The 27,442-nt window shown below is 45.9% G+C and overlaps 2 protein-coding genes across 5 annotated transcripts; one reads left to right on the top strand and one right to left on the bottom strand.

Annotated features, from left to right (window-relative positions):
* Positions 1 to 27,173, top strand: LOC106581014 (calpain-5). 4 transcript variants are annotated; one of them, XM_014162670.3, is made up of 13 exons: positions 4 to 309; positions 7,798 to 7,957; positions 11,957 to 12,088; positions 19,084 to 19,292; positions 19,380 to 19,572; positions 19,666 to 19,859; positions 24,024 to 24,101; positions 24,245 to 24,440; positions 24,643 to 24,765; positions 24,867 to 25,063; positions 25,181 to 25,302; positions 25,417 to 25,553; positions 25,665 to 27,173. In XM_014162670.3, exons 2-13 carry the CDS (start codon positions 7,802 to 7,804, stop codon positions 25,842 to 25,844), a joined length of 1,917 nt encoding a protein of 638 aa, XP_014018145.1. In that variant the 5' UTR covers positions 4 to 309; positions 7,798 to 7,801; the 3' UTR covers positions 25,845 to 27,173. The 4 variants fall into 4 exon arrangements, with proteins under 4 accessions (XP_082822736.1, XP_014018145.1, XP_014018144.1 ...); XM_014162669.3 differs by having other exon boundaries at positions 6 to 309; positions 7,795 to 7,957; XM_082966610.1 differs by lacking the exon at positions 11,957 to 12,088 and having other exon boundaries at positions 1 to 309; positions 7,795 to 7,957.
* On the bottom strand, positions 16,269 to 18,522 carry LOC106581015 (olfactory marker protein-like). Its single transcript, XM_014162671.3, has 2 exons — positions 18,309 to 18,522; positions 16,269 to 17,338 (listed from the first exon to the last, which is right to left on the bottom strand). Exons 1-2 carry the CDS (start codon positions 18,399 to 18,401, stop codon positions 16,910 to 16,912), a joined length of 522 nt encoding a protein of 173 aa, XP_014018146.1. The 5' UTR covers positions 18,402 to 18,522; the 3' UTR covers positions 16,269 to 16,909.
* Positions 27,174 to 27,442: the final 269 nt, after the last annotated feature.

Raw genomic sequence — 27,442 nt, forward strand, 5'->3', positions numbered from 1 at the left:
TCAGTAGTCTCCAATTAACATTTTCAATAGCTTTGATTCAACTTGATCATGTCATTGGAGCAGTAGGTCTAGTCGACACTAAAATAGACCACATGTTTCTGATCAACATGATCAGGGAACAGGAGTAGCTAGAGCTCAGCCCTCCCCTGTGTGTGAGAGAGAAAAAGAGAGTGAGATAGAGACTGCAAGCGAGCCCTGAGGAGCTCGTGCATCAGAAGAGCAGCCTCCGAACAGGGGGTCTCACCGACTGAAGCCCCAGTAGTACCGGAGAGAAACGAATACGTCACCGAGGGAGTCAACTCTTCCAAGGTAAACTAGCCCAAATTAAAGCAGCCAGTCGGTTTTACGGAAATGTATGACGATGAATGAACTTATTTAAACTTTTGTAGAGCATAGCCTACAGCAATTATGCATATGTTTGTCTCTGTGTGAATGTATTTCAACTTTTCTAGAGCATACGATTTTACCAACTGCTAGCCAAGTTAAATTATATTCCACCATGTAGTCCTACTTCACATCAACGGAGTTGAGCGAAGACGAGAGTGAAGAAGCGAGTGGGAGCGCGGAAGTTACATAATATTTTTTTTTAAATAAAAAAACGACTTATTTCAACACCCACAAAAATAGCCCACATTTACACAGGACAAAAGCAGTATTAAAAACAAATATAGGCATATATATATATATATATATATATATATATTTATTTATTTATTTATGCGATGACGGAGCCCACACTAGATGTAGCGCAACTCCGTTGATGTGAAGTACACTACATCGTGGATTTGAGTTTTACTTGGCTACCAACTGCTGTGTCTTCAGCAAGTATAAAACACGTTTTGACGTTAGTTCAGTTCAATAGTCTACTATCTACTTGTGGGTGTGGTTGATATGCTTAGTTTACTCGCTGGAAAGCAGAATATACACTTTCTTTCCCCCCAGCAGCTGCAGTCTGTAAAATGTGTTTAGACTTACTGAGCAGAGCTACTACCTTTGTCCCAGGCTGTGGAGGTCTGTTATGAATCCTGACTTTCTCTCTCCATCCCCACCTCATTTCTCCTCAGTACAAGTTCTAAAGCCTGATGAGTCATGTAGGACTCAACTATTCAGTGCAGTCCTATACTCTTGAGTATAGTAAATGGGGACTGAACTGTGAACAGCGACGGTTGTAGTATAGTTTGTCTCTGTCATTTCAGTCTGTACCATGTCACACCCTCCGCTAACATTGGGTTGGTGTTGTGGTTAGAGTAGCTAGCAGATTGTTACAGACTAATGTGACGCTCGCTCCATTATTTTTTTATTTATTTAACTAGGCAAGTCAGTTAAGAACAAATTGTTATTTAAAATGACGGCCTGGCAAAAGGCCTCCAGCAGGGATGGGTGCTGGGATTAAAAATAAATAAAATATAAACATAGGACAAAACACACTTCACGACAAGAGAGACAACACTACATAAAGAGAGACCTAAGATGGCAACAACAAAACATGACAACAACATGGTACAAACATTATTGGGCACAGACAACATCACAAGGGGCAAGAAGGTAGAGACAACAATACAGCCTTGGGCTCCCGAGTGGCGCAGTGGTCACTACAGACCCTGGTTCGATTCCAGGCTGCATCAAAACCCGCCGTGATTGGGAGTCCCATAGGGCAGCCCACAATTGGCCCAGCGTCGTCCAGGTTAGGCCTTCATTGTAAATTTGAATTTGTTCTTAACTGACTTGCCTAGTTAAATAAAAATTAAATAAATAAAAGTGTGCAAAGCTGTCATCAAGGCAAAGGGTGGCTACTTTGAAGAATCTAAAATCTAAAATATATTTTGATTTGTTTAACACTTTTGGTTACTACATGATTCCATATGTGTTCTTTCATAGTTTTGATGTCTTCACTATTATTCTACACTGTAGAAAATAGTCAAAATAAAGTAGGTGTGTCCAAACTTTTGACTGGTACTGTAAGTACTTTACACCACTGCCTAAAGGACTCTCAGACCATGATAAACAAGATTCTGTGGTCTGATGAAACCAAGATTGAACTCTTTGGCCTGAATGCCAAGCGTCACGTCTGGAGGAAACCTGGCACCATCCCTACGGTGAAGAATGGTGGTGGCAGCATCATACTGTGGAGATGTTTTTCAGCGGCAGGGACTGGGAGACTAGTCAGGATCAAGGGAAAGATGAATGGAGCAAAGTACAGAAAGATCCTTGATGAAAACCTGCTCCAGAGCGCTCAGGACCTCAGACTGGGGCGAAGGTTCACCTTCCAACAGGACAATGACCCTAATCACAGCCAAGACAAACACAGGAGTGGCTTCAGGACAACTCTCTGAATGTCCTTGAGTGGCTTAGCCAGAGCCCGGACTCGAACCCGATCGCACATCTCTGGAGAAACCTAAAAATAGCTGTGCAGCGACGCTCCCCGTCCAACTGACAGAGCTTGAGAGGATCTGCAGAGAAGAATGTGAGAAACTCACCAAATATAGGTGTGCCAAGCTTGTAGCGTCACACCCAAGAAGACTCGAGGCTGTAATCTCTGTCAAAGGTGCTTCAACAAAGTACTTGGTAAAGGGTCTGAATACTTATGTAGATGTGATATTTCACTTTTACATTTTTTTTTTATAAACCTGTTTTTGTTTTGTCATAATGGGGTATTGGGTGTAGATTGAGGGGGGAAAAACAACAACAATTTAATACATTTTAGAATAAGGCTGTAATGTAATAAAATGTTATGTCAAGGGGTCTGAATATTTTCCAAATGCACTGTACAAAGAGTGAGAGAGTGATACATGATGAGTGTGGGATAGACATGGAATAAACAAAACATACAGTCAATAATATAGTAGAACAAAAGAAAACAGTCTATATACAGTGAGTGCAAATGAGGTAAGATAAGGCAATAAATAGGCCATGGTGGCGAAGTAATTACAATATAGCAATTAAACACTGGAATGGTAGATGTGCAAAAGATGAATGTGCAAGTAGAGATACTGGGGTGCAAAGGAGCAAGATAAATAAATAAATACAGTATGGGGATGAGGTAGGTAGATGGGCTGTTTACAGATGGGCAATGTACAGGTGCAGTGATCTGTGAGCTGCTCTGACAGCTTGTGCTTAAAGCTAGTGAGGGAGATATGAGTCTCCAGCTTCAGAGATTTTTGCAGTTCGTTCCAGTCATTGGCAGCAGAGAATTGGAAGGAAAGGCGACCAAAGGAGGAATTGGCTTTGGGGGTGACCAGAGAGATATACCTGCTGGAGCGCGTGCTACGAGTGGGTGAAGCTATGGTGACCGGTGAGCTGAGATAAGGCGGGGCTTTACCTAGCAGAGACTTGTAGATAACCTGTAGCCAGTGGGTTTGGCGACGAGTATGAAGCGAGGGCCAACCAACGAGAGCGTACAGGTCGCAGTGGTGGGTAGTGTATGGGGCTTTGGTGACAAAACGGATGGCACTGTGATAGACTGCATCCAATTTGTTGAGTAGAGTGTTGGAGGCTATTTTATAGATACCATTGCCGAAGTCGAGGATCGGTAGGATGGTCAGTTTTACGAGGGTATGTTTGGCAGCATGAGTGAAGGATGCTTTGTTGCAAAATAGGAAGCCGATTCTAGATTTAATTTTGGATTGGAGATGCTTAATGTGAGTCTGGAAGGAGAGTTTACAGTCTTACCAGACACCTAGGTATTTGTAGTTGTCCACATATTCTAAGTCAGAGCCGTCCAGAGTAGTGATGCTGGACGGGTGGGCAGGTGCGGGCAGTGGTCGATTGAATAGCATGCATTTAGTTTTACCTGCGTTTAAGAGCAGTTGGAGGCCACGGAAGGAGAGTTGTATGGCATTGAAGCTCGTCTGGAGGTTAGTTAACACACTGTGCAAAGAGGGGCCAGAAGTATTCAGAATGATGTCGTCTGCGAAGAGGTGGATCAGAGAATCGCCAGCAGCAAGAGCGACATCATTGATGTATACAGAGAAGAGATTTGCCCGAGAAATGAGCCCTGTGGCACCCCCATAGAGACTGCCAGAGGTCCAGACAACAGGCCCTCCGATTTGACACACTGAACTCTATCAGAGAAGTAGTTGGTAAACCAGGCGAGGCAATCATTTGAGAAACCAAGGCTGTCGAGTCTGCCAATAAGAATGTGGTGATTGACAGAGTCGAAAGCCTTGGCCAGGTTGATGAATACGGTTGTACAGTAATGTCTCTTATCGATGGTGGTTATGATGTCGTTTAGTACCTTGAGCGTGGCTGAGGTGCACCCATGACCAGCTCGGAAACCAGATTGCATAGCGGAGAAGGTACGGTGGGATTCAAAATGGTCGGTAATCTGTTTGTTAACTTGGCTTTCGAAGACCTTAGAAAGACAGGGTAGGAAAGATATAGGTCTGTAGCAGTTTGGGTCTAGGGGTTGCAACAATTTCGGCAGATACATTTAGAAAGAGAGGGTCCAGATTGTCTAGCCCAGCTGATTTGTAGGGGTCCAGATTTTGCAGCTCTTTCAGAACATCAGCTATCTGGATTTGGGTGAAGGAGAAATGGTGGGGGGCTTTGGCGGGTTGCTGTGGAGGGTGCCGGGCAGTTGACCAGGGTAGGGGTAGCCAGGTGGAAAACATGGCCAGCCGTAGAGAAATGCTTATTGAAATTCTCAATTATAGTGGATATATCGGTGGTAAGTGTTTCCTAGCCTCAGAGCAGTGGGCAGCTGGGAGGAGGTGCTCTTATTCTCCATGGACTTTACAGTGTCCCAGAACATTTTTGAGTGTACTACAGGATGCAAATTTCTGTTAGGAAAGCTAAGGCTAGCTTTTCAAACTGCCTGTGTATATTTGTTCCTAACTTCCCTGAAAAGTTGCATATCACAGGGGCTATTTGATGCTAATGCAGAATGCCACAGGATGTTTTTGTGCTGGTCAAGGGCAGACAGGTCTGGAGTGAACCAAGGACTATATCTATTCCTAGTTCTACATTTTTTTGAATGGGGCATGCTTATTTAAGATGGTGAGGAAGGCACTTTTAAAGAATAACCAGGCATCCTCTACTGACGGGATGAGGTTAATGTCATTCCAGGATACCCCGGCCGGGTTGATTAGAAAGGCCTGCTCGCAGAAGTGTTGTAGGGAGCGTTTGACAGTGATGAGGGGTGGTCGTTTGGTTGCAGACCCATTACGGATGCAGGCAATGAGGCTGAGATCTTGATTGAAAACAGCAGAGGTGTATTTGGAGGGCGAGTTAGTTAGGATGAGGGTGCCCGTGTTTACGGATTTGGGGTTGTACCTGGTAGGTTCATTGATCATTTGTGTGAGATTGAGGGAATCAAGCTTAGATTGTAAGATGGCCGGGGTGTTAAGCATGTCCCAGTTTAGGTCACCTAGTAGCACGAGCTCAGACAATAGATGGGGGGCAATAAATTCACATATGGTGTCGAGGGCACAGCTGGGGGCAGAGGGGGGTCTTTAGCAAGCGGCAACAGTGAGAGACTTGTTTCTGGAAAGGTGAATTTTTAGAAGTAGAAGCTTGAATTGTTTGGGTACAGACCTGGATAGTAAGACAGAACTCTGCAGGATATCTTTGCAGTAGATTGCAACACCGCCCCCTTTGGCAGTTCTATCTTGGCGGAAAATGTTATAGTTAGGGATGGAGATTTCAGAGTTTTTGGTGGTTTTCCTAAGCCAGGATTCAGACACGGCTAAGACATCCGGGTTGGCAGAGTGTGCTAAAGCAGTGAGTAAAACAAACTTAGGGAGTAGGCTTCTAATGTTAACATGCATGAAACCAAGGCTTTTATGGTTACAGAAGTCAACAAATGAGCGCACCTGGCACTGCAGGACCTGGATTAACCTCTACATCACCAGAGGACAGAGGAGAAGTAGGATAAGGGTACAGCTAAAGGTTATACGAACTGGCCGTCTAGCACGTTCGGAACAGAGAGTAAAAGGAGTTGACTGAACTGCATACAGTATTCCTGTAGTGAGTGAATGAATTACATTTTATTTTTGTGTCAAATCACCAGTTGGCAAACCCATTGTTTATGGGATTAATTGACACAGAAACAAACTTTACAATAATTGACTGTGATAATTCAGTGATAATTCTTCTTCCGGTGGTCTCTGCAGTGTGCATCACATAAAATGTTTTTTTAAAATAACGATACAATTCTATACATAATAATAATTAAGGTTATCCAAACTATTAGTGTATACTGAACAAAAATATAAACGCAACATTTTCAAAGATTTTACTGAATGTGGAGGTCCTGGTCTGGCATAGTTACACGTATTCTATGGTTGTGATGCCGGTTGGACGTACCGCCAAATTCTCTAAAACGACGTTTGAGGCGGCTTATGGTAGAGAAATTAACATAAGATTCTCTGGCAACAGCTCTGGTGGACATTCCTGCAGTCAGCATGCCAATTGCGCACTTCCTTAAACTTGAGACATCTGTTGCATTGTGTTGTGTGACAAAGCTGCACCTGTGTAATGATCATGCTGTTGAATCAGCTACTTGATATGCCACACCTGTCTGGTGGATGGATTATCTTGGTAAAGGAGAAATGCTCACTTAGAGGGATGTAAACAAATTTTATTTCAGCTAATGAAATATGGGACCAACACTTTATATGTTGCGTTTATATTTTTGTTCAGTGTACTTCTAGCTGTTGTGAACCGACCACTCCCTTCACCCCGCTCCTTGTCTATGGTAAACTCTGTGTGTGTGTGTGTGTGTGTGTGTGTGGTGTGTGTTCTCTCTCTAACACTAACATGATTACACTGCCTGGCTACATCCCATAAGCATTTCCATGACTACAAGAGAGTCCTGCTGACTGTCTGACCAGTGAACAGCAGCAATTTGTGTGTTTAGCAGACAGACTCAATGGTAAAAAACTTCAGACTTTAAAAGCCCACTATGCTAAAAGGTCTGGTAACCTCTGATCTAACATTGGAGTTGGAGCTGGTTACTCCCAGTGATCCATTGGTAAACTGTCACGTGACTGGAGACTAATGTTGTTATGGTGTGACGTGCTGTGTGTGTTGAAAAAGAGGATATCCTTGAACAACGGTGGTTCTTTTTCTCTACTTTCAATGGGAGGAGTCAGTGTAGAAGAGATAATGGGTCTCTGTCACTCTCACACACATCCTTCTCTCGTTTTCCCTCTTCTGGGCATAAATCTGATAATAGACTCCCCACCAGAAAAATGTAGCCTTTAAGCTACGGTAACTACCATTCACAGGCTACTGAGGGGATAATGGCCTGAACGGAGTGAATGAAATGGCACCAAACATATGGAAACCATGTTTAATTTATTTGATAACATTCTTCTCTAGCCATTACCACGAGCCCGTCCTCCCCAATTAAGGTGCCACCAACCTCCTGTGCTACCATTACCAATATCAGTTTTTTTTCTGGATCAAAAGTGGCTTAGGTGGTCAGCGTGGCAATGGAAGCTAATATCCAGCCATTCTATGCATTTCCCCATGACTAATGCAGTGTTCTTTTGTTCAAACATAATAGCAAAATCAATACTGCTAAATTCATTGTTTTTAATTCTCCCTGATTATCTAGCTTTTATGTAGGGGACTGTTAGTTCTCTCTTATTTATATAATTATAACATTATAGGTCCGTTATAATTTCTACATGCTTTGTCTGGTTTTAGTCGTTTAAGTTTACACTAAAAGTGTTTTTCCATCCTGAAAATATCATTTTTTTACACTATTTGGACTTGTTTGTCTGTAACTGTGTGTGTTCCAGGGAGATGGTTGTGTCGTATGAGAACCAGTGTTTTGCTGATGTGTTCCAGCAGGGTGATGGTGGTGCCATTTGAAGGCCAGGGCTACTCCTCCCTGCGTAAGAAGTGCCAGCAGCGTCGGGTCCTGTTTGAAGACTCTGTGTTTCCGGCTACGGACCAGTCTCTGTTCTACAAGACCAACAGCATAGGAACCATCACCTGGAAGAGACCTAAGGTACCACACACTGACGGGAGGGGTGTGTGTGTGTGGGGGGGGGGGGGGGGGAGTTAAAGGGCAATTCTGCCACTTTTCAACCTTCATATTCATCCTCTTCAGCACCAAACCAGTGTCTACATGATGTGAAACTGGTGTGTTTCTATGATCTGTGGTTAAAAAGAGAAGAAAGGTCCTAAGAAAAAAGCTGTCACCACAGGGTAGGATTAAAAGTCAAAAACAGTGATGTTCAAAACAAAGAGTTTCTAACCAGAGTGAGGGTATTTTCTTGTTCCCCACATCACCGCGATTCTCATAGTGTTTGAAAATCACAGTTTTGAAGAGTCCATGTTATCACAGATTATTTTCATGACTGCCTTCACCCATAACTGTCGGTTACATGGTTATACAGTAATTGTGCCAGCCCTAGAGTTAAAGTGTTTGAATAAGCATCCGACTGAGAGTTTGTTTATTATCTCACGGATTTTCAGATAGAGTGGGGGGGGGGAATTAGAGGATGAAATGTTCCTCTCTATGAACCCTTCAAACAGTGTGTGGGTACATTAATATCAGGTGACCAGTAGGAGAGGTAGTAGTTAAGATCAGGTGACCAGTATGTTATCACTGCCGATAGATGGAAACACTATTGCAACACACATATATATATATATATGAGAGAGAGAGAGAGAGAGAGAGAGAGAGAGAGAGAGAGAGAGAAGAGGAGAGAGAGAGAGAGAGAGAGAGAGAGAGAGAGAGAGAGAGAGAGAGAGAGAGAGAGAGAGAGAGAGAGAGAGAGAGAGAGAGAGGAGAGAGAGAGAGAGAGAGGAGAGAGAGAGAGAGAGAGAGAGAGAGAGAGAGAGAGAGAGAGAGAGAGAGAGAGAGAGAGAGAGAGAGAGAGAGAGAGAGAGAGAGAGAGAGAGAGAGAGCAGGAGAGAGATATGTTACAGTACATCCCGCTCCCATGATATGTTCTACTTTCTTTATACTCTGCTATTATTCTACAGCTATGGTTACAGTATAATTGTCCAGGTAAGGGAGGGTGTAACAGCAGGACTGGTTGGACCAGTAAATAAAGCCGTGGTGTAAAGGTATTACTCATAGATAATATATCTATTGTATTCCTGTTTTTCCTCCAGCCTTGCTCCAACACAGCAGCTGATCAAGCCCAAGGCAAAAGGTTACTTCTCACCCAGTGAGATTCCTCAGGAGGGCCCCTGGCTCAGAGAAAACGCGGGTAGGGTGTGGTGGTGTGTGGTTAGAGCAGCGAACCATGGAAAGGGTTGAGAAAAGAGCCACCCTACAGTGTGTTAGACTTACTGATCTTCTTTGGGAGTGTACCAGAGGTTTTTATCACCAATGTCTTTCACAAGACCTCTGATCCCCCAGTTAACCTCTAGTTATAGCAGTGTCTAGTACAGTCCCAAATAGTAGCTTAGTGTGGTCAGGCCTGCTTCTCCTCTTCCTCCTCTGGTCCTGCTCCAGGGCCTACATCACCACCCCAGCCTGGTACTGTCCTCCTTGGGCTGGGCAGTGTACCATATTTCACGATATACCGGTATTGATGCACAGACTGGTTTGGGTTTTTACTATACCTTCTATAATGGTATTTGATTGTTTGGTTTGTTAAATGTGATACACCTGGTGCACCGTCCATTTTTATGGTTTACTTTGCTACTTGAGTCATATCTCTCAGCTCTCTTCTCTCTCTCTCATGCCACTTTCCACACAGACCTAGCCCCGCCCTCTGTCACTCAAGGAGCACATTTCTTGTTCCTCAACCACGAGACACTTGTGTTCAGTCTGCATGGTCAATGCAGCACATGCAACAATGTTGATGACAACGATGCTATTTTCACTTTGCTTCTTATTATAAATCAACTAGTGTTCTATAATTACACTATTAGTTTGTGTTTCTTACATCTGCCAACAGCAAGTTTGTATTTTCTTAGCAAGTTGGGCCTAAATCTTGTTAGCCACTAATGCAAATCACTAGCTAGCTAATAAACACTGTACTGAGTCAGAGCAAACGTAATTAGCTATACAGCCTGATAATAACAGTGATGGTGTAGACCTAATCAGCATGTATCTTCTAAATCAAAGAGGAATACGCAAAGCAAAAATGTTTGCTACATGAAGTAGCTAAGAGAAAACATTCAATGTAGCTAAAGATTATAGGGTCCCCTAGGAAACACTTATCAACACTTTGGTTCCTAGCCTGTCACAATATCACCTTCCTGGCATTTTCATTCATTATCATGTCAAACAACACTGTATTCAAAGTTCCCACTATTATATTCTAACTATAGAATTAGAATAATCATTATTTCCATGATTCCAACAGTTCACCCAAGTGTTTTGCTGTAAATCGCAAGTCAATTCGCAATTGCAACATTTGTTAAAAAATAAGGTCTAGATTGTTTGCCCATATCGTGCAGCCCTGCGTTGCAGTGTGGAAATGATCTCAAATGACTGCCGGAAATGGATGAAAATGCAGAAAATTATTCTTGGTTCAATTGAACAGTATAAAACAATCAGAATGGAGAAAGACTTGTTGAAATCACTTAGAATATATGTGTTGCCACCCTAGGATCACTCACTACTCATAAAGCAAATGTACTTTTATTATTCAAAAACTAAAAATACAGTAAAAAATTAAAATACTGTTATATGATATTTTGGCCATATCGCCCTGCCCTATGTCCTACCACACGTTGCCCAGAGAGGCTGCTCTCTGCTGGGGCTGAGGGATGGAGCGGGTGGAGAAGGGACTTAATGATCTGTGGTTCTAGAGGTCCCTAGTGGCACCTATGTTCCCATTTGGGCCCTGGTCGTAGTTAGCGCACTATATAGGGTGCAAGTTGAGACGCACCCAGACTGTTGGGAAACCCTCCCTTCACCCCAGCCTGCCATTAGTGGTCAGCTCAGAGAGAGCAGCACAGCCACATAAAACACTCTCTGAGTGCCATTAATTAACAAGGATAGAGTGATGGATGGATGGACGGAGGAGAGGAAGAGATCTTTATCACTAATGGTTCTCTTGGTTTCTACTCAGATGCATCTCATAAACTTGTTCTTTTGACTGTTGATTTAGAATTGAATTTTAATTGGGGAAAGGGAGGGTTAGCCTAATATCCTTGTCATTTCTCTTGTTTGCACCCCCCTCTTTCTCTCTCTGCTTCTGTCCCTCTCTCTCTCTCTCTCCCACCCTCCCCTCTGTGTGTTAATCCCATGTTATCCCCTCCTCCCTTCATTTCATTTAAATGTACAATTTGATACAAATGCATGCACTCAGACTGCACTGAACTCTAATTCACATGAAACATTCCTTAGTATTGTAAATCTAGCTTTAACCCCAAGTTGTCTCTTCTCTATAGGAGCTGTGTGATAACCCCATGTTGTCTCTTCTCTATAGGAGCTGTGTGATAACCCCATGTTGTCTCTTCTCTATAGGAGCTGTGTGATAACCCCATGTTGTCTCTTCTCTATAGGAGCTGTGTGATAACCCCATGTTGTCTCTTCTCTATAGGAGCTGTGTGATAACCCCATGTTGTCTCTTCTCTATAGGAGCTGTGTGATAACCCCATGTTGTCTCTTCTCTATAGGAGCTGTGTGATAACCCCATGTTGTCTCTTCTCTATAGGAGCTGTGTGATAACCCCATGTTGTCTCTTCTCTATAGGAGCTGTGTGATAACCCCATGTTGTCTCTTCTCTATAGGAGCTGTGTGATAACCCCATGTTGTCTCTTCTCTATAGGAGCTGTGTGATAACCCCATGTTGTCTCTTCTCTATAGGAGCTGTGTGATAACCCCATGTTGTCTCTTCTCTATAGGAGCTGTGTGATAACCCCATGTTGTCTCTTCTCTATAGGAGCTGTGTGATAACCCCATGTTGTCTCTTCTCTATAGGAGCTGTGTGATAACCCCATGTTGTCTCTTCTCTATAGGAGCTGTGTGATAACCCCATGTTGTCTCTTCTCTATAGGAGCTGTGTGATAACCCCATGTTGTCTCTTCTCTATAGGAGCTGTGTGATAACCCCAAGTTGTTTGTGAATGGTATCAGTGCTCATGACCTCCTCCAGGGCCAGCTGGGGAACTGTTGGTTCGTAGCTGCATGCTCCTCCCTGGCATCCAGAGAAGCTCTGTGGCAAAAGGTAAGACTCCCTGGCCGTGTGCATGTAGTGTGTTTGTTTGTCTTGGGTGTGTGACAAGCATGCACACACACACTCACACACACACTCACACGGAATGACTTGGAGTTTATTATCATTTCCGACTCCTATTTGGAGGAGTGGCTTGTGTTTGTTTTTGTGTTCGTGTGTGTGTGGTGGTGTGGCCCTTCTGAGATGGCAGTGTGTGTTTTTGTGTTCGTGTGTGTGTGGTGGTGTGGCCCTTCTGAGATGGCAGTGTGTGTTTTTGTGTTCGTGTGTGTGTGGTGGTGTGGCCCTTCTGAGATGGCAGTGTGTGTTTTTGTGTTCGTGTGTGTGTGGTGGTGTGGCCCTTCTGAGATGGCAGTGTGTGTTTTTGTGTTCGTGTGTGTGTGGTGGTGTGGCCCTTCTGAGATGGCAGTGTGTGTTTTTGTGTTCGTGTGTGTGTGGTGGTGTGGCCCTTCTGAGATGGCAGTGTGTGTTTTTGTGTTCGTGTGTGTGTGGTGGTGTGGCCCTTCTGAGATGGCAGTGTGTGTTTTTGTGTTCGTGTGTGTGTGGTGGTGTGGCCCTTCTGAGATGGCAGTGTGTGTTTTTGTGTTCGTGTGTGTGTGTGGTGGTGTGGCCCTTCTGAGATGGCAGTGTGTGTTTTTGTCTTTGTGTGTGTGTGGTGGTGTGGCCCTTCTGAGATGGCAGTGTGTGTTTTTGTGTTCGTGTGTGTGTGTGGTGGTGTGGCCCTTCTGAGATGGCAGTGTGTGTTTTTGTCTTTGTGTGTGTGTGGTGGTGTGGCCCTTCTGAGATGGCAGTGTGTGTTTTTGTGTTCGTGTGTGTGGTGGTGTGGCCCTTCTGAGATGGCAGTGTGTGTTTTTGTGTTCGTGTGTGTGGTGGTGTGGCCCTTCTGAGATGGCAGTGTGTGTTTTTTGAATCATTTGCATTAGTCCCACTGGTCTCAACTTTTTGTGTTCAACTTTCCTCCACTTTCCACCAGCCTCTTACCCCTGGCCTCTTACCCCTGGCTCCTTACCGCTGGCTCCATACCGCTGGCTCCATACCGCTGGCTCCATACCGCTGGCTCCATACCGCTGGCTCCTTACCCCTGGCTCCTTACCCCTGGCTCCTTACCCCTGGCTCCATACCCCTGGCTCCATACCCCTGGCTCCATACCCCTGGCTCCATACCCCTGGCTCCATACCCCTGGCTCCATACCCCTGGCTCCTTACCCCTGGCTCCTTACCCCTGGCTCCTTATCCCTGGCTCCTTACCCCTGGCTCCATACCCCTGGCTCCATACCCCTGGCTCCATACCCCTGGCTCCATACCCCTGGCTCCTTACCCCTGGCTCCTAGTGTGAAGGACGTCACTGTGTTGCTAACAGGTTCACCTTCTCCATTGTCCCTGTCTGTGCAATGGCTCAAAATAGTAGTCCTTTGCTTCACAAGCACACATGGCTGCCCTGCTTGACAATGAAAAGGTACCAATTGGGCAGCGCCATTGGCGATATTTCAAGCTGTGGACTGATGTTACTGGCATGATATAACTCCGTACCCCTACCTCACTAAACCATCACATTACAGAGAGGGCTCTGATCTTTCATCTGAAACAACTGAGCAGGTTTATTATGTTTCTCCATTTCCTGAACAACAGAGGGTCTGTCACTGAGACAACAGCTGCTGTTGGGTTGGAGAGCATATTTCACCCCAGAGACAGAGCTGGCAGGAGAGTGCTAAACACACCGGTCTGATGAAGACTTCTAAGCATTTTCTGTTCATTTCCCGGATGATTCTACATGTTGAAGTGCGACTGTTAGTCGACAACCAGAAGGTGATCTACTGCACACAACCAACGTTCATTATGGTGCGTCTTCGTCTTAATGCAGGCTCTCTGGAGAAAGCTCTGTCCTTGAGCTGGGACTGTTGACCAACCTAGTGTCCGGTACTGTGTTAGTCCGCTGAGCTAAAGCCTCAGGCAAGGTTACTTGTCCTAACTAAACTACCTCTGTTACACCTGCACCATCATGACTGTTATTGTTAGCTCCCAGGGAATACATAATTGTTGTTATGAGTAGTAGTGGTGTGTGTGTGTGTGTGTGTGTGTGTGTGTGTGTGTGTGTGTGTGTGTGTGTGTGTGTGTGTGTGTGTGTGTGTGTGTGTGTGTGTGTGTGTGTGTGTGTGTGTGTGTGTGTGTGGATTAATTAATGGTTGTTTAGTCCCGGTGTTTAACGACATGTTCTATCAAGAGTCAGTAACGATGTGTTCTAGAAGCAGCTCGTTAACACAGAGATGGTATTATTAATTGGACCAAACTGTACCTTCCTACTCTCCCCTCTACCCCAACACACACGCACACTGTTATTAATCCACAGGGAGGCTGCTGCTATAATGTATGTGCTCCGGATCACTCTCATTAACACACTATTTCTCTCGCTCTCGCTCTCTCTCTGTCTTTGTCTGTCTGTCTGTGTCTCTCTGTCTCTGTCTCTCTCTGTCTTTGTCTGTTTGTCTGTGTGTCTCTCCCTGTCTCTCTCTGTCTCTCTCTGTCTCTGTCTGTCCGTCTGTCTGTCTCTCTAAAGTGTTACTTTTGCCTTCTGGTATGTAGTCTACCATTTGTGTGTGTGAGAGAGGGAGGGAAAGTGTGTGTGTATTGATTTCCCTATGAATGAACAGCAACCGTAGCTACTGTAGCTACTGTAGCCTGAGGCTAAGCCATGTCTATCCTGTCCCCTGTCCATTAACACAAACACAGCAGGACAGAGTACCTACAGCTGTCCCCTGCCCTGTCCATTAACACAAACACAGCTGGACAGAGTACCTACAGCTGTCCCCTGCCCTGTCCATTAACACAAACACAGCAGAACAGAGTACCTACAGCTGTCCCCTGCCCTGTCCATTAACACAAACACAGCAGAACAGAGTACCTACAGCTGTCCCCTGTCCATTAACACAAACACAGCAGGACAGAGTACCTACAGCTGTCCCCTGCCCTGCCCTGTCCATTAACACAAACACAGCAGGACAGAGTACCTACAGCTGTCCCCTGCCCTGTCCATTAAAACAAACACAGCAGGACAGAGTACCTACAGCTGTCCCCTGCCCTGTCCATTAACACAAACACAGCAGAACAGACTACCTACAGCTGTCCCCTGCCCCCCTGCCCATTAACACAAACACAGCAGAACAGAGTACCTACAGCTGTCCCCTGCCCTGTCCATTAACACAAACACAGCAGGACAGAGTACCTACAGCTGTCCCCTGCCCTGTCCATTAACAGAAACACAGCAGAACAGAGTACCTACAGCTGTCCCCTGTCCATTAACACAAACACAGCAGGACAGAGTACCTACAGCTGTCCCCTGCCCTGCCCTGTCCATTAACACAAACACAGCAGGACAGAGTACCTACAGCTGTCCCCTGCCCTGTCCATTAACACAAACACGGCAGGACAGAGTACCTACAGCTGTCCCCTGCCCTGCCCTGTCCATTAACACAAACACAGCAGGACAGAGTACCTACAGCTGTCCCCTGCCCTGTCCATTAACACAAACACAGCAGGACAGAGTACCTACAGCTGTCCCCTGCCCTGTCCATTAACACAAACACAGCAGGACAGAGTACCTACAGCTGTCCCCTGCCCTGTACATTAACACAAACACAGCAGGACAGAGTACCTACAGCTGTCCCCTGCCCTGTCCATTAACACAAACACAGCAGAACAGAGTACCTACAGCTCTTTATTGGACAGCAGTAGAGGACATGGCCAGTTTACAGTATATTGTTGTGATATTTCATGCAAAGTGAATATGGTTGGAGTTACATTGCAGCATTGGTTCTCTAATATTTCCTATAAAGAAGGATCAGAACAAGCTATTCATATCATTCAGGTTTTCAATATAAATGTACAGTTAACTGCCAAAATGTACAGCTAACTGCCAAAATAAAAGAAACACTTGAGTAAATATGGGATTAATAAGTATATTAATTGAGTTAATTAAGCAATTAAGATCATACTTAGTCATGTATGAATTCTGGAGCGACTGAGACAGCGTTTTCCACCACCATCAACAAAACACCAAATTATAGAATTTCTTGTTGAAGAATGGTGTTGCATCCCTCCAATAGAGTTCCAGACACTTGTAGAATCTATGTCAAGGTTCATTGAAGCTGTGCTGGCCTCTCGTGGTGACCCAACGCCCTATTAAGACCTTTATGTTGGTGTTTCCTTTATTTTGGTAGTTACCTATATCTATAGTTTGTGATTTTGCAGCCTACTGTGTAACTACTTTACCTTCAAAACATGGTTTCTAGCAGCTTGTTGACTGACATGCATAGATAGAAAGCTAGATAGATGCTCAGGAAGGAAGTACATATGCACACACAGATGAGAGATGGGACTCAGTGTGTGTGGGCGGGGGGCATAGGGAGAGGAGTGTAGACTGGTCCAACCTAGACTGGCTGTAGTAGAAGGCATTTCCTTAGAATGGAGAGATGGAGACTAGAGGAGTAGAGGGAAGAGGAAGCAGTTAAACGGGGAAGAGGAAGCAGTTAAAGGGATACTTCGGGATTTTGGGAATGAGGCCCTTTATCTACTTCCCCAGAGTCGGATGAACTTGTGGTTACAATTTGTATGTCTCTGTGTCCAGTATGAAGGAAGTTAGATGTAGTTTCACGAGCCAGTGCTAACTAATGTTACCCATAGACTTCCAGTCATTGCCCAAAATTTAGTTCGCATTGGCTCGCAAAACTACCTCTATCTTCCTTCATACAGAAAAGTACACACTTTGGTATCCAGAGGGCCTCATTGCCAAAATCCAGAAGTATCCTTTAAGGTTTGTAGGTCAGGCCTGATTGAACTCCATGGAGATGCTGACCTTGTCAGCCTCCGCCCCCTCCTTGAAGGCAAGCAGGAAGTACATGACCTTGCGGACCTTTGCCAGCTCCGCGATTCGCTCCCCAAACTCCTGGATGTCCGCCTCCAGACACTTGAGGGGCGAGTCCTCCGGGTCACCAGCGTTCCGCCAGAATGTTCCGACGGGTTCAAGAAGCTGCCGGGTCATCAGGTGTGTGAGGTCAGGGGTCCAGAGCTGGGAGATCCCTGTGACGGTCACTCTGCCATGACCAATCAGAGACACCGCCCAGTGGACGAACGTCAGCTTCTGATTGGAGAAGTCCAGACGGTAAATGGCCTCGTGGGGGAGGAGCAACCGCTCCCCCTCCTGTCGCTTCTGACCGCTCCGCTGCAGGGACTGGACACGCAGCTGCATTACCTAGTAACAATAATAACCATATTAATAATGTAATCATAATATAGTAATACTATAATATAACCGCACTTTTGCCCACTCTGCTGCAGAGACTGGACACACCTGCGAATCACATTGTAGAATAATAATACTTTTTATAATAGTAGAACTATAATATGCTGGACATACTGGATACTCAGACGCAGATACCATTCAGTACAAGTCGACTCCTGAAAACTGTCCATGCATTTGTCAGTAAATAGGCTACTTTGTTTTTTTTTACCCCCTTTTCTCCCCAATTTCATTGAATCCAATTGGTAGTTAGTCTTGTCTCATCACTGCAACTCCCATACGGACTCGAGGGAGGCGAAGGTCGAGAGCCGTGCGTCCCCCAAAACACGACCCAGCCAAGCCGCACTGCTTCTTGACACAACGCCCACTTAATCTGGAAGCCTGCAGCACCAATGTGTCGAAGGAAACACCGTGGACCTGGCGACCGTGTCAGTGTGCACTGCACCCGGCCTGCCACAGGAGTCACTAGAGCGCGATGGAACAAGGACATCCCTGCCGGCCAAACCCTCCCCTAACCCAGACGACGCTGGGCCAATTGTGCGCCGCCCCATGGGTCTCCCGGTCGCGGCTGGCTGTGACAGAGACGGGACTCGAATCCAGAATTTCTAGTGGCACAGCTAGCAACTGCGATGCAGTGCCTTAGACCACTGCGCCACTCAGGTGGCCCCAGATAAGCACATATTTAAGACAGTACCAAACTACTACACATAGCAGAAGCCAATTTTGAATTTTGCATGTCTACTTGAAAATACGTTTTTCTAAAGTGACTTACGGTGAAGGCATTATTACATCATTGCTCAGTATATCTGACCCATGCAAGAATCAAACTTGCAACCAACTGAACCATCGATTGTGCTATTTCAACCACCAACCTCATCTTAACCACATCTCAACCTCATCTCAACCATGTGAACAGTCTTACCTCAGTGAGAGAAGTGTCCTCTGCAAAGCGTAGCTCCATGGCTGAGCCAGATGAGGGGGCCACGGCCGGGTCTGTGCCTGTCTGAGAGCTCATCTTTCTCTGATGGGGAGGGAACGAGGCCTGCCTGTCTGTCTGGATGGATATCTGTTTCTGTCTGTGTGTCTGTGTCTGCAGATAGTTTCGCTCTGTTCCTCTCCCCCTCTGTCTCTTATGCCATCTCTTTCCCCTCCCTTTCCCAGAGGGTAATATGGTTGAGTTGGTTCTCTGGTTGGGACTATTGATTGTGTGGCATGTACAGTGAGGAAGGGATGGAGAACAGAAGTGAGGAGGGGGAGGAGGGAGTGTGGTGGCGCTAGGCAACAGGAAGTGATGACATCAGAAGAGGAACCAGGGATTTTCCTGAGAGCTTCTGAGAGCTGGTTGGTCATAGCTGGATGGGCTGGTTATTAATATTCCCAAATGCTTGCTGGCTAGCTGGCTGGCTGTGTGTGTGTGTGTGTGTGTGTGTGTGTGGTGTGTACATTTTGGTTTGGTTGTTATGATGCACTAGGTGGTTACTTGTTTAAGTTAGCTGTGATTTTTCAGATTTGTATTGAGCAGATAGTGAGAGAGACTGGTAGTGGGGAAATTTGGAGAGAGATTGTATCAAAGGGCAGTTGGACGGATTTGAAGCCATGACCATACTAAAGACGTGTGCCGGAGGCTGCAGCATTGCCTCTAGACCAGCCAGGCCATGCAGCTCTGACGTGTTCTGAGCATCTTATCTCCCTCCCAGGTGATCCCGGACCATAAGGACCAGGAATGGGATGAGCACAAGCCGGAATCTTATGCCGGAATTTTCCACTTCCGCTTCTGGCGCTTTGGAGAATGGGTGGATGTTGTCATCGACGACCGGTTGCCCACTTCGAACGGCAACTTGGTGTATTGTCACTCCAATGACAGTAACGAGTTCTGGAGCGCCCTGGCAGAGAAGGCCTACGCCAAGTTAGTACTATAGATGGACTGTTGTGTTTGTGTAGGACTGTGTTGCTTTTGCTGAGTGTGTGTGTGTGTGTGTGTGTGTGTGTGTAGGATGTATGGGTGTTATGAGGCATTGGACGGGGGCAACACAGCGGATGCGTTGGTGGATTTTACGGGTGGCGTCTCGGAGCCCTTGGACCTACTGGAGGAAGGGTTGAGTACGGACAAGGAGAAACGCTCAGTGCTGTTCGACAGAGTCCTCAAGGTCCACAACAGAGGAGGCCTCATCAGCGCCTCCATACGGGTATAACACACACAGATGCGCGCACACACACACACACACACACACACACACACACACACACCTAGAATCCTAACCCTTCACCACTCCCTGCAGGCGGCCAGTTCAGCAGAGATGGAGGCTCGTCTGGCCTGTGGTCTGGTGAAGGGTCATGCCTATGCTGTGACAGATGTTAGAAAGGTCCGGCTGGGCCACGGCCTCATGGCTTACTTCAAGTCCGACAAACTCACAATGATACGACTCCGAAACCCCTGGGGAGAGAAAGAGTGGAACGGTGCCTGGAGCGACAGGTAGGTTTTAAAATGTTTGTTATTTACCTTTAGTTATACAACAAGTCCTATTGAGGTCAGAAGACCTCTTTCATAAGGAAGACCTGGCCTGGTAGTGGGGGAGAAGAGTATGTGCAGAGGCGTCAATTGGGAATGACAGCCGCCATATCCTAGCTAGCTCAACACCAACAATTTAAAATAGGCTACGAAAATCATTCAAATCCCGAATTAAAAGGCAAATGCACTTTAGTGGCGTTAACCTTCTGACTTTAGGACCATGCGGATACCTGGGAGCGGGAGGGAACGCAATTTGTATGGCTGGTTGGCTTTATGGAGAGCAGAAGGCAGACATTTTACGTGCCCCCAACCGATTGTGTTTTTTGTTCGTTTATCTGCGTTGTATTTTTTTACTCATTTTGTACATAATGGTGCCGCTCCTGTCTCTTATGGCTGAAAGAACTTCTAGACATCAGGACTGCGAATACTCACCAGGGACTAGCAGAATCCTTTGTCTTCTTTCACGACTCTGACGAGCCCGAGGCGGAGGATATACGGCTCCCTCAGGAACAGGCCTCGACCCCCTTGATCTGCGTGAAGAGGAGGCGGAGAAAGAGAGGCAGGAGAGCAGGCTGCCTTCTGAGAATTCGAAGGCGATCGAATAAACCCCCACTTCCCTCAATTCTGCTAGCAAACGTGCCATCTTTGGACAATAAAATCGACGAGTTACTGGGAAGATTAAACTACCAACGGGACATAAAAACTGTAACATCTTATGCTTCATAGAGTTGTGGCTGAACGACAACAATATCAACATACAGCTGGCTGGTTATATGATGTACCGGCAGGATCAAACAGCTGCGTCTGGTAAGACAAGGGGCGGCGGACTATGTATTTTTGTAAATAACAGTTGGTGCACTATATCTAAGGAAATATTGAGCTATTGCTACCCTGAGGTTGAGTATATCATGATAAGATGTAGACCACACTACCTACCGAGAGAGTTCTCATCTGTATTCTTCATAGCTGTTTACATACCACCTCAGTCAGAGGTTGGCACTAAGATAGCATTGAAAGAGCTGTATTCCGCCATAAGCAAACAAGAAAACTTGTGGTCCCCGGCTCCTAGTAGCCGGGGACTTAAATACAGGGAAACTTAAATCAGTTTTACCAAATTTCTATCAGCATGTTAAATGTGCAACCAGAGGGAAAAGAACTCTGGACCACCTATACTCCACACACAGAGACGCATACAAAGCTCTCCCTCGCCCTCCATTTGGCAAATCTGACCATAATTCCATCCTGATTCCTGCTTACAAGCAAAAATTAAAGCACGAAGCACCAGTGACTCGATCAATAATAAAGTGGTCAGATAGTGACCGTACGTAAATACCCCAACCAGAAGCCATGGATTACAGGCAGCATCCGCACCGAGCTAAAGTCTAGAGCTGCCGCTTTCAAGGAGCGGGAATCTAACCCGGAAGCTTATAAGAAATCCCGCTATGCCCTCCAATGAACCATCAAACAGGCAAAGTGTTAATACAGGACTAAGATCGAGTCATACTACACCGGCTCTGACGCTAGTCAGATGTGGCAGGACTTGCAAACCATTACAGACTACAAAGGGAAGCACAGCCGAGAGCTGCCCAGTGACACAAGCCTACCAGACGAGCTAAACTACTTCTATGCTCGCTTCGAGGCAAATAACACTGAAACATGCATGAGAGCACCAACTGTACCGGAATACTGTGTGATCACGCTCTCCGCAGCCGATGTAAGATCTTTAGACAGGTCAACATTCACAAGGCCGCAGGGCCAGACTGATTACCAGGACGTGTACCGCAAGCATGCGCTGACCAACTAGCAAGTGTCTTCGCATTTTCAAAAACTCTCCCTGTCTGAGTCTGTAATACCAACATGTTTTAAGCAGACCACCATAGTGCCTGTGTCCAAGAACACTAAGGTAACCTGCCTAAATGACTACCGACCCGTAGCACTCACGTCTGTAGCCATGAAGTGCTTTGAAAGGCTGGTCAAGGCTCACATCAACACCATCATCCCAGAAACCCAAGGACACTCCAATTTGCATACCGCCCCAACAGATCTCCAGATGATGCAATCTCTATTGCACTCCACATTGCCCTTTCCCACCTGGACAAAAGGAACACCTATGTGAGAATGCTATTCGTTGACTACAGCTCAGCGTTCAACACCATAGTGCCCTCAAAGCTCATCAATAAGCTAAGGACCCTGGGACTAAACACCTCCCTCTGCAACTGGATCCTGGACTTCCTGACTGGCCGCCCCCAGGTGGTAAGGGTAGGTAACAACACATCCGCCACGCGGATCCTCAACACAGGGGCCCCTCAGGGGTGTGTGCTCAGCCCCCTCCTGTACTCCCTGTTCACTCATGACTGCACGACTCCAACACCACCATTCAATTTGCAGATGACACAACAGTGGTAGGGCTGATCACCAACAACAACGAGACACCCTATAGGGAGGAGGTCAGAGACCTGGCCATGTGGTGCCAGGACAACAACCTCTCCCTCAACTTGATCAAGACAAAGGAGATGATTGTGGACTACAGGAAAAAGAGGACCGAGCATGCCCCCATTCTCATCGATGGGGCTGTAGTGGAGCAGGTTAAGAGCTTCAAGTTCCTTGGTGTCCACATCACCAACAAACTAACATGGTCCAAGCACACCAATACAGTCGTGAAGCGGGCACGACAAAACCTATTCCCCCTCAGGAGACTAAAAAGATTTGGCATGGGTCCTCAGATCCTCAAAAGGCTCTACAGCTGCACCATCCTGACTGGTTGCATCACTGCCTGGTATGGCAACTGTTTGGCCTCAGACCGCAAGGCACTACAGAGGGTAGTGGGAACGGCCCAGTACATCACTGGGGCCAAGCTTCCTGCCATCCAGGACCTCTATACCAGGCGGTGTCAGAGGAAGAAAAGGACACCAGCCACCCTAGTCATAGACTGTTCTCTCTGCTACCGCACGGCACGCGGTACCGGAGAGCCAAGTCTAGGTCCACGAGGCTTCTAAACAGCTTCTACCCCCAAGCTATAAGACTCCTGAACATCTAGTCAAATGGCTACCCAGACTATTTGCATTGCCCCCCCCCGCCCCCCATACTACCTCAACTAACCGGTGCCCCCGCACATTGACTCTGTACCGGCACCCTCCTGTATATATTGTTATTTTTTACTGCTGCTCTTTAATTACTTTGCGAGTGAAACCTCTCGCTTTGCCTCTTCCTCTCTGTGGAAAGCACATCGATGCATTTGCAGGGAACAGCGTGACTTTTTTCAACACAGAACTGGAGACCGCTGTAGTAGATGGCTTTGGCTCGGTAACTGCTGTTTGACTTGACATGAAACTAAACTAGAGTTGTAATCCTGGTACTGAGCTAGTGCGTAGCAGGCAGCTAATACTGGAGTAAATGTTGCTTTTTTTCTGCTCTCCAAATAGAATTTTACAGTTTTAAATTGTGTAGAAATCAGTAAATGAGCTTCCATATATAGTTTTTTTAAATACCCCCAGATGGGGGGGTGTGTGTATATTGACCAGTTCCTGACTCACTGCTCCCTCTGCTGGTGGAGAGAGGTATTGTTGGCCAACAGGGAACAGATCTTTAGCACAGATTGATGGTTCATTCCTCTTAGAATGTTTGTTTAATTTACAGTTTTAAATTGTATCATAGGAAAATTCCCAAAATGATCTCGGCACCAAAAGGTCTAGGGGAAACTCCATGTGAGCCGCTGTTGATGTCCATGTCTCAGAACCTTGACTCCTCTACTGTATCAGTTCTGTTCTGGTAGCATTATTTCACACAGAACACCCTTCAGAGAAACACTGAGCGATAGAGAACCACTCTGCAACAACTACTCTCTTTCCTCTCTCTCTCTCCTCTCTCCTCTCTTTCCTCTCTCCTCTCTTTCCTCTCTCCTCTCTCCTCTCTCTCTCTTTCCTCTCTCCTCTCTTTCCTCTCTCCTCTCTCCTCTCTTTCCTCTCTCCTCTCTCTCTCTTTCCTCTCTCTCTCTCCTCTCTCCTCTCTTTCCTCTCTCCTCTCTCTCTCTCTCCTCTCTCCTCTCTTTCCTCTCTCCTCTCTCCTCTCTTTCCTCTCTCCTCTCTCCTCTCTCTCTCTTTCCTCTCTCCTCTCTCCTCTCTCTCTCAGCTCAGAGGAGTGGGGGAAGGTGAGTAAGAGTGAAAGAGAGAAGATCGGAGTGATTGTGCAGGACGATGGAGAATTTTGGTGAGTTCTAACCTATGACCTCTAGCCATGACCCCTAACCTTTCCTCCACACGGCTGAGAAAATGGATGGCCATAGGATGAAGCTTGATGACTTCCCTTTTCCTGCCCCCCCCCCCCCCCCCTCCCCCTCAATCCCCACCCAGGATGACATTTGATGACTTCTGTCAGTACTTCAGTGATTTGATCATGTGTCGTCTGATCAACACTTCCTACCTGTCTCTCCACAAGACCTGGGAGGAGGGCTCTCTAAAGGGTGCCTGGCGCAACCATGACAACCCGCTTTGCAACCGCGCCGGGGGCTGCACCAACAACAAACACACTTTCATACAGAACCCACAGGTAGGGGTAGGGATGGGGGGAGGGTGTGTGTGTGTGTGTGTGTGTGTGTGTGTGTGTGTGTGTGTGTGTGTGTGTGTGTGTGTGTGTGTGTGTGTGTGTGTGTGTGTGTGTGTGTGTGTGTGTGTGTGTGTGTGTGTGTGTGTATTAATTTATAGGACGTGTGTGTGTGTGTGTGTGTGTGTGTGTGTGTGTCTCCCTGCAGTATGTGTTCAACGTGAAGAAGCCAGAGGATGAGGTGCTGGTATGTCTACAGCAGACAGACAAGAGAGCCAGACCTAAAGAGGGGAAGGGAGAAAACCTGGCTATAGGCTTCGAGATACACCGGGTGAGAAGTGTGTGTGTGTGAGTCTTATTAATGTGTTCATTAAAATGAATGTGTGTGAAAGTCTTATTAATGTGTTCATTCAAATTATTGTGTGTGTGTAGGTGGAGTTGAACAGGCAGTACCGTATGCACACTCGGCAGCAGAAGGTGTGTGGGAGTGTGTACATCAACTCCAGGTGTGTGTTCCTACGCTGTTCCCTGAAGGAGGGTCGTTACGTTGTCATACCCACAACCTTTGACCCCGCTCTGGAAGGAGACCTCTTGTTACGCATCTTCACTGACGTCCCCGCTGACTGCAGGTACTCACTCACTCACTCACTCACTCACTCACTCACTCACTCACTCACTCACTCACTCACTCACTCACTCACTCACTCACTCTCCTCATTATCTTGCCCTCTCTCTCCCCCCCATAGAGAGTTAACCCTAGATCAGCCAGCCCCGACGTGTTGGTCAGGACTGTGTGGCTTCCCTTCCCTGGTCACTCAGATTCATGTCCACAGAGCAGATGGACTGGCTGGACAAGACTCTGATGGAGGTATACAAACCTTTCTTCTCTCCCCTCTCTGTCCGTTCCCTTTTCTTCTCTGGTCTGGTCCTTTTCCTATCTTCTCCTCTCTTCTCCTACTGACAGTCTGTATGTGTGTTGCAGCGTCAGACCCATATGTGATCATTCGTTGTGAGGGGGAGAAGGTTCGTTCTGCGGTCTATAAAAACACCCGCAGCCCAACCTTTGACACCAAGGCTCTATTCTACAGGAAGAGAACTAACCAGCCTATACTGATAGAGGTGAGGAGACTGGGCTGGGGGGGTGGAGTTAAAGTAGAGTGAACATTTGGGTTGTTTCAATAAGTAACCGTTCTCTCAATTAAAGTCAGTACAACTTTATTCATCCTCCAGGTGTATAACCACAACGTGTTGATGGATTCCTTCCTGGGTCAGGTCAGTTTGACCTCTGACCCCGGCGACCCCCAGCAGGTTACCGTCCACCTGAGGGACAAGGGTAATCACCAAGACAACGACCTCCCAGGCACGCTCACCGTCTCCATGGTGACCAGCAACATTCTCACTAACATCTGACTAACCATCAATCAATCACCAATCTATCAATCAGTGCCTTACTCCCTCCGTCCAATATGAGAGAAGAGCGAAACAGGTGCCAGTAACAGAGTATATGATTGGTCAAGAGGTCCCCTCTGTTTCTGTATGTGCTGGAACTGGCAGTATACATGATTACATTGTTCAATATGAACATCATCACTATATGTACTGTATACACTAACTATATGTTTACAGTTTATGTATCTTTAAAGTTGTATTGTTTTGCCAAAGATTTGATCATAAATATCAATTAATTTGCCATAAACCTTATCTGTTGAGGGACCAAAGTTAGGATTCCAGACTGTATTGTGTTGGTTTTTACTGAGTGTAGTACTAGCCCTGACCACATGGGGGCAACAGAGGACATTTAATCTCCTTTCTCATCTAATAACCACTTTAACTTGTGCATTACAGACATATAAATACTTGTTGAGTATTTCAGCTGTATATGTTGTCCTGTTTACATTTTATTTACATGGTTTAGTTTTACATTTCAGTCAGCTTTGTTCTAGTCTATCTCAAGTAGCTGAGTTGGTTCTGGGTGCTGAGAGTTGCTACGGACATTTTTATTCTTTAGGGGAGACATTGTTGAAGTTATTTTTGTTAATAACTATAATTAAACGTAAAAAAAAAGAGATTTCTGTCAGTTGCTCTACTTTTATATCATGTTGATTTTTCCAGCGGGATGCCCAATAACAGACAGACAGACAGACAGACAGACAGACAGACAGACAGACAGACAGACAGACAGACAGACAGACAGACAGACAGACAGACAGACAGACAGACAGACAGACAGACAGACAGACAGACAGACAGACAAGATTCACTAGAGGAGAAGAGAGATTAAGCTACAGTTTCTAACCAACACTGCCACTCTTACATTCGACTCTTTACTCAAACACTCAACTCCTCCCTTCATTCCCTTCTTTCTCATTCCCATATTACTCTATCATATTGTATTACCTCCAGTTACTACAGTGCCATGTAGATCATGTTTCAAATCATATCACATTTATCTATAACATTCTCGCCATCATGAGGACTTCCTAACACTGTAATAAGTGTCATAAACAGTTATAATGCCAGTCATAATGCCATGGTGGTGGGTCCTTGTTAGAGAAGGGCTAGTTCATCTGAGCAGGCTTGTTTCTTATCTTTATAAGTAAACGTTTATGATATTTTAATGTACCGCAGGGTGATTTAAAGGCTATCTAATGATTTTGTTTTATACTTCTCTGTTTATTTCTATTTAAACCTGTTGGCTGGTTTCAATCAAATGTTTACTGTAATAAATAGTTAAAACACTGTCTGTCTGCTGCCGGGTCATTCTGTGTTCCGTCCTCCATTTTATCTAGTGTGTGTGGTCCCATTACTCAGCAGAACTCTCTCTCGATAGAGTCCACTATCAACCATGCTGTGTAGAGCGAGAGAGAGAGTGTCTGACTGTGTGTGCTGTTAGGGTCAGTGAGGTGTGAGGAACACCGATCAATGTGTCTTTCAGAACAGCCTGACCTTTATTACAGCAACACCAATAGAAGAGATGGGCTCTCTGTTTCTATATGTGAAGCAATGCA

Source organism: Salmo salar, chromosome 20 (assembly GCF_965601325.2).
Source record: "Salmo salar chromosome 20, fSalSal1, whole genome shotgun sequence".
NCBI classification, from domain to species: Eukaryota; Metazoa; Chordata; class Actinopteri; order Salmoniformes; family Salmonidae; genus Salmo; species Salmo salar.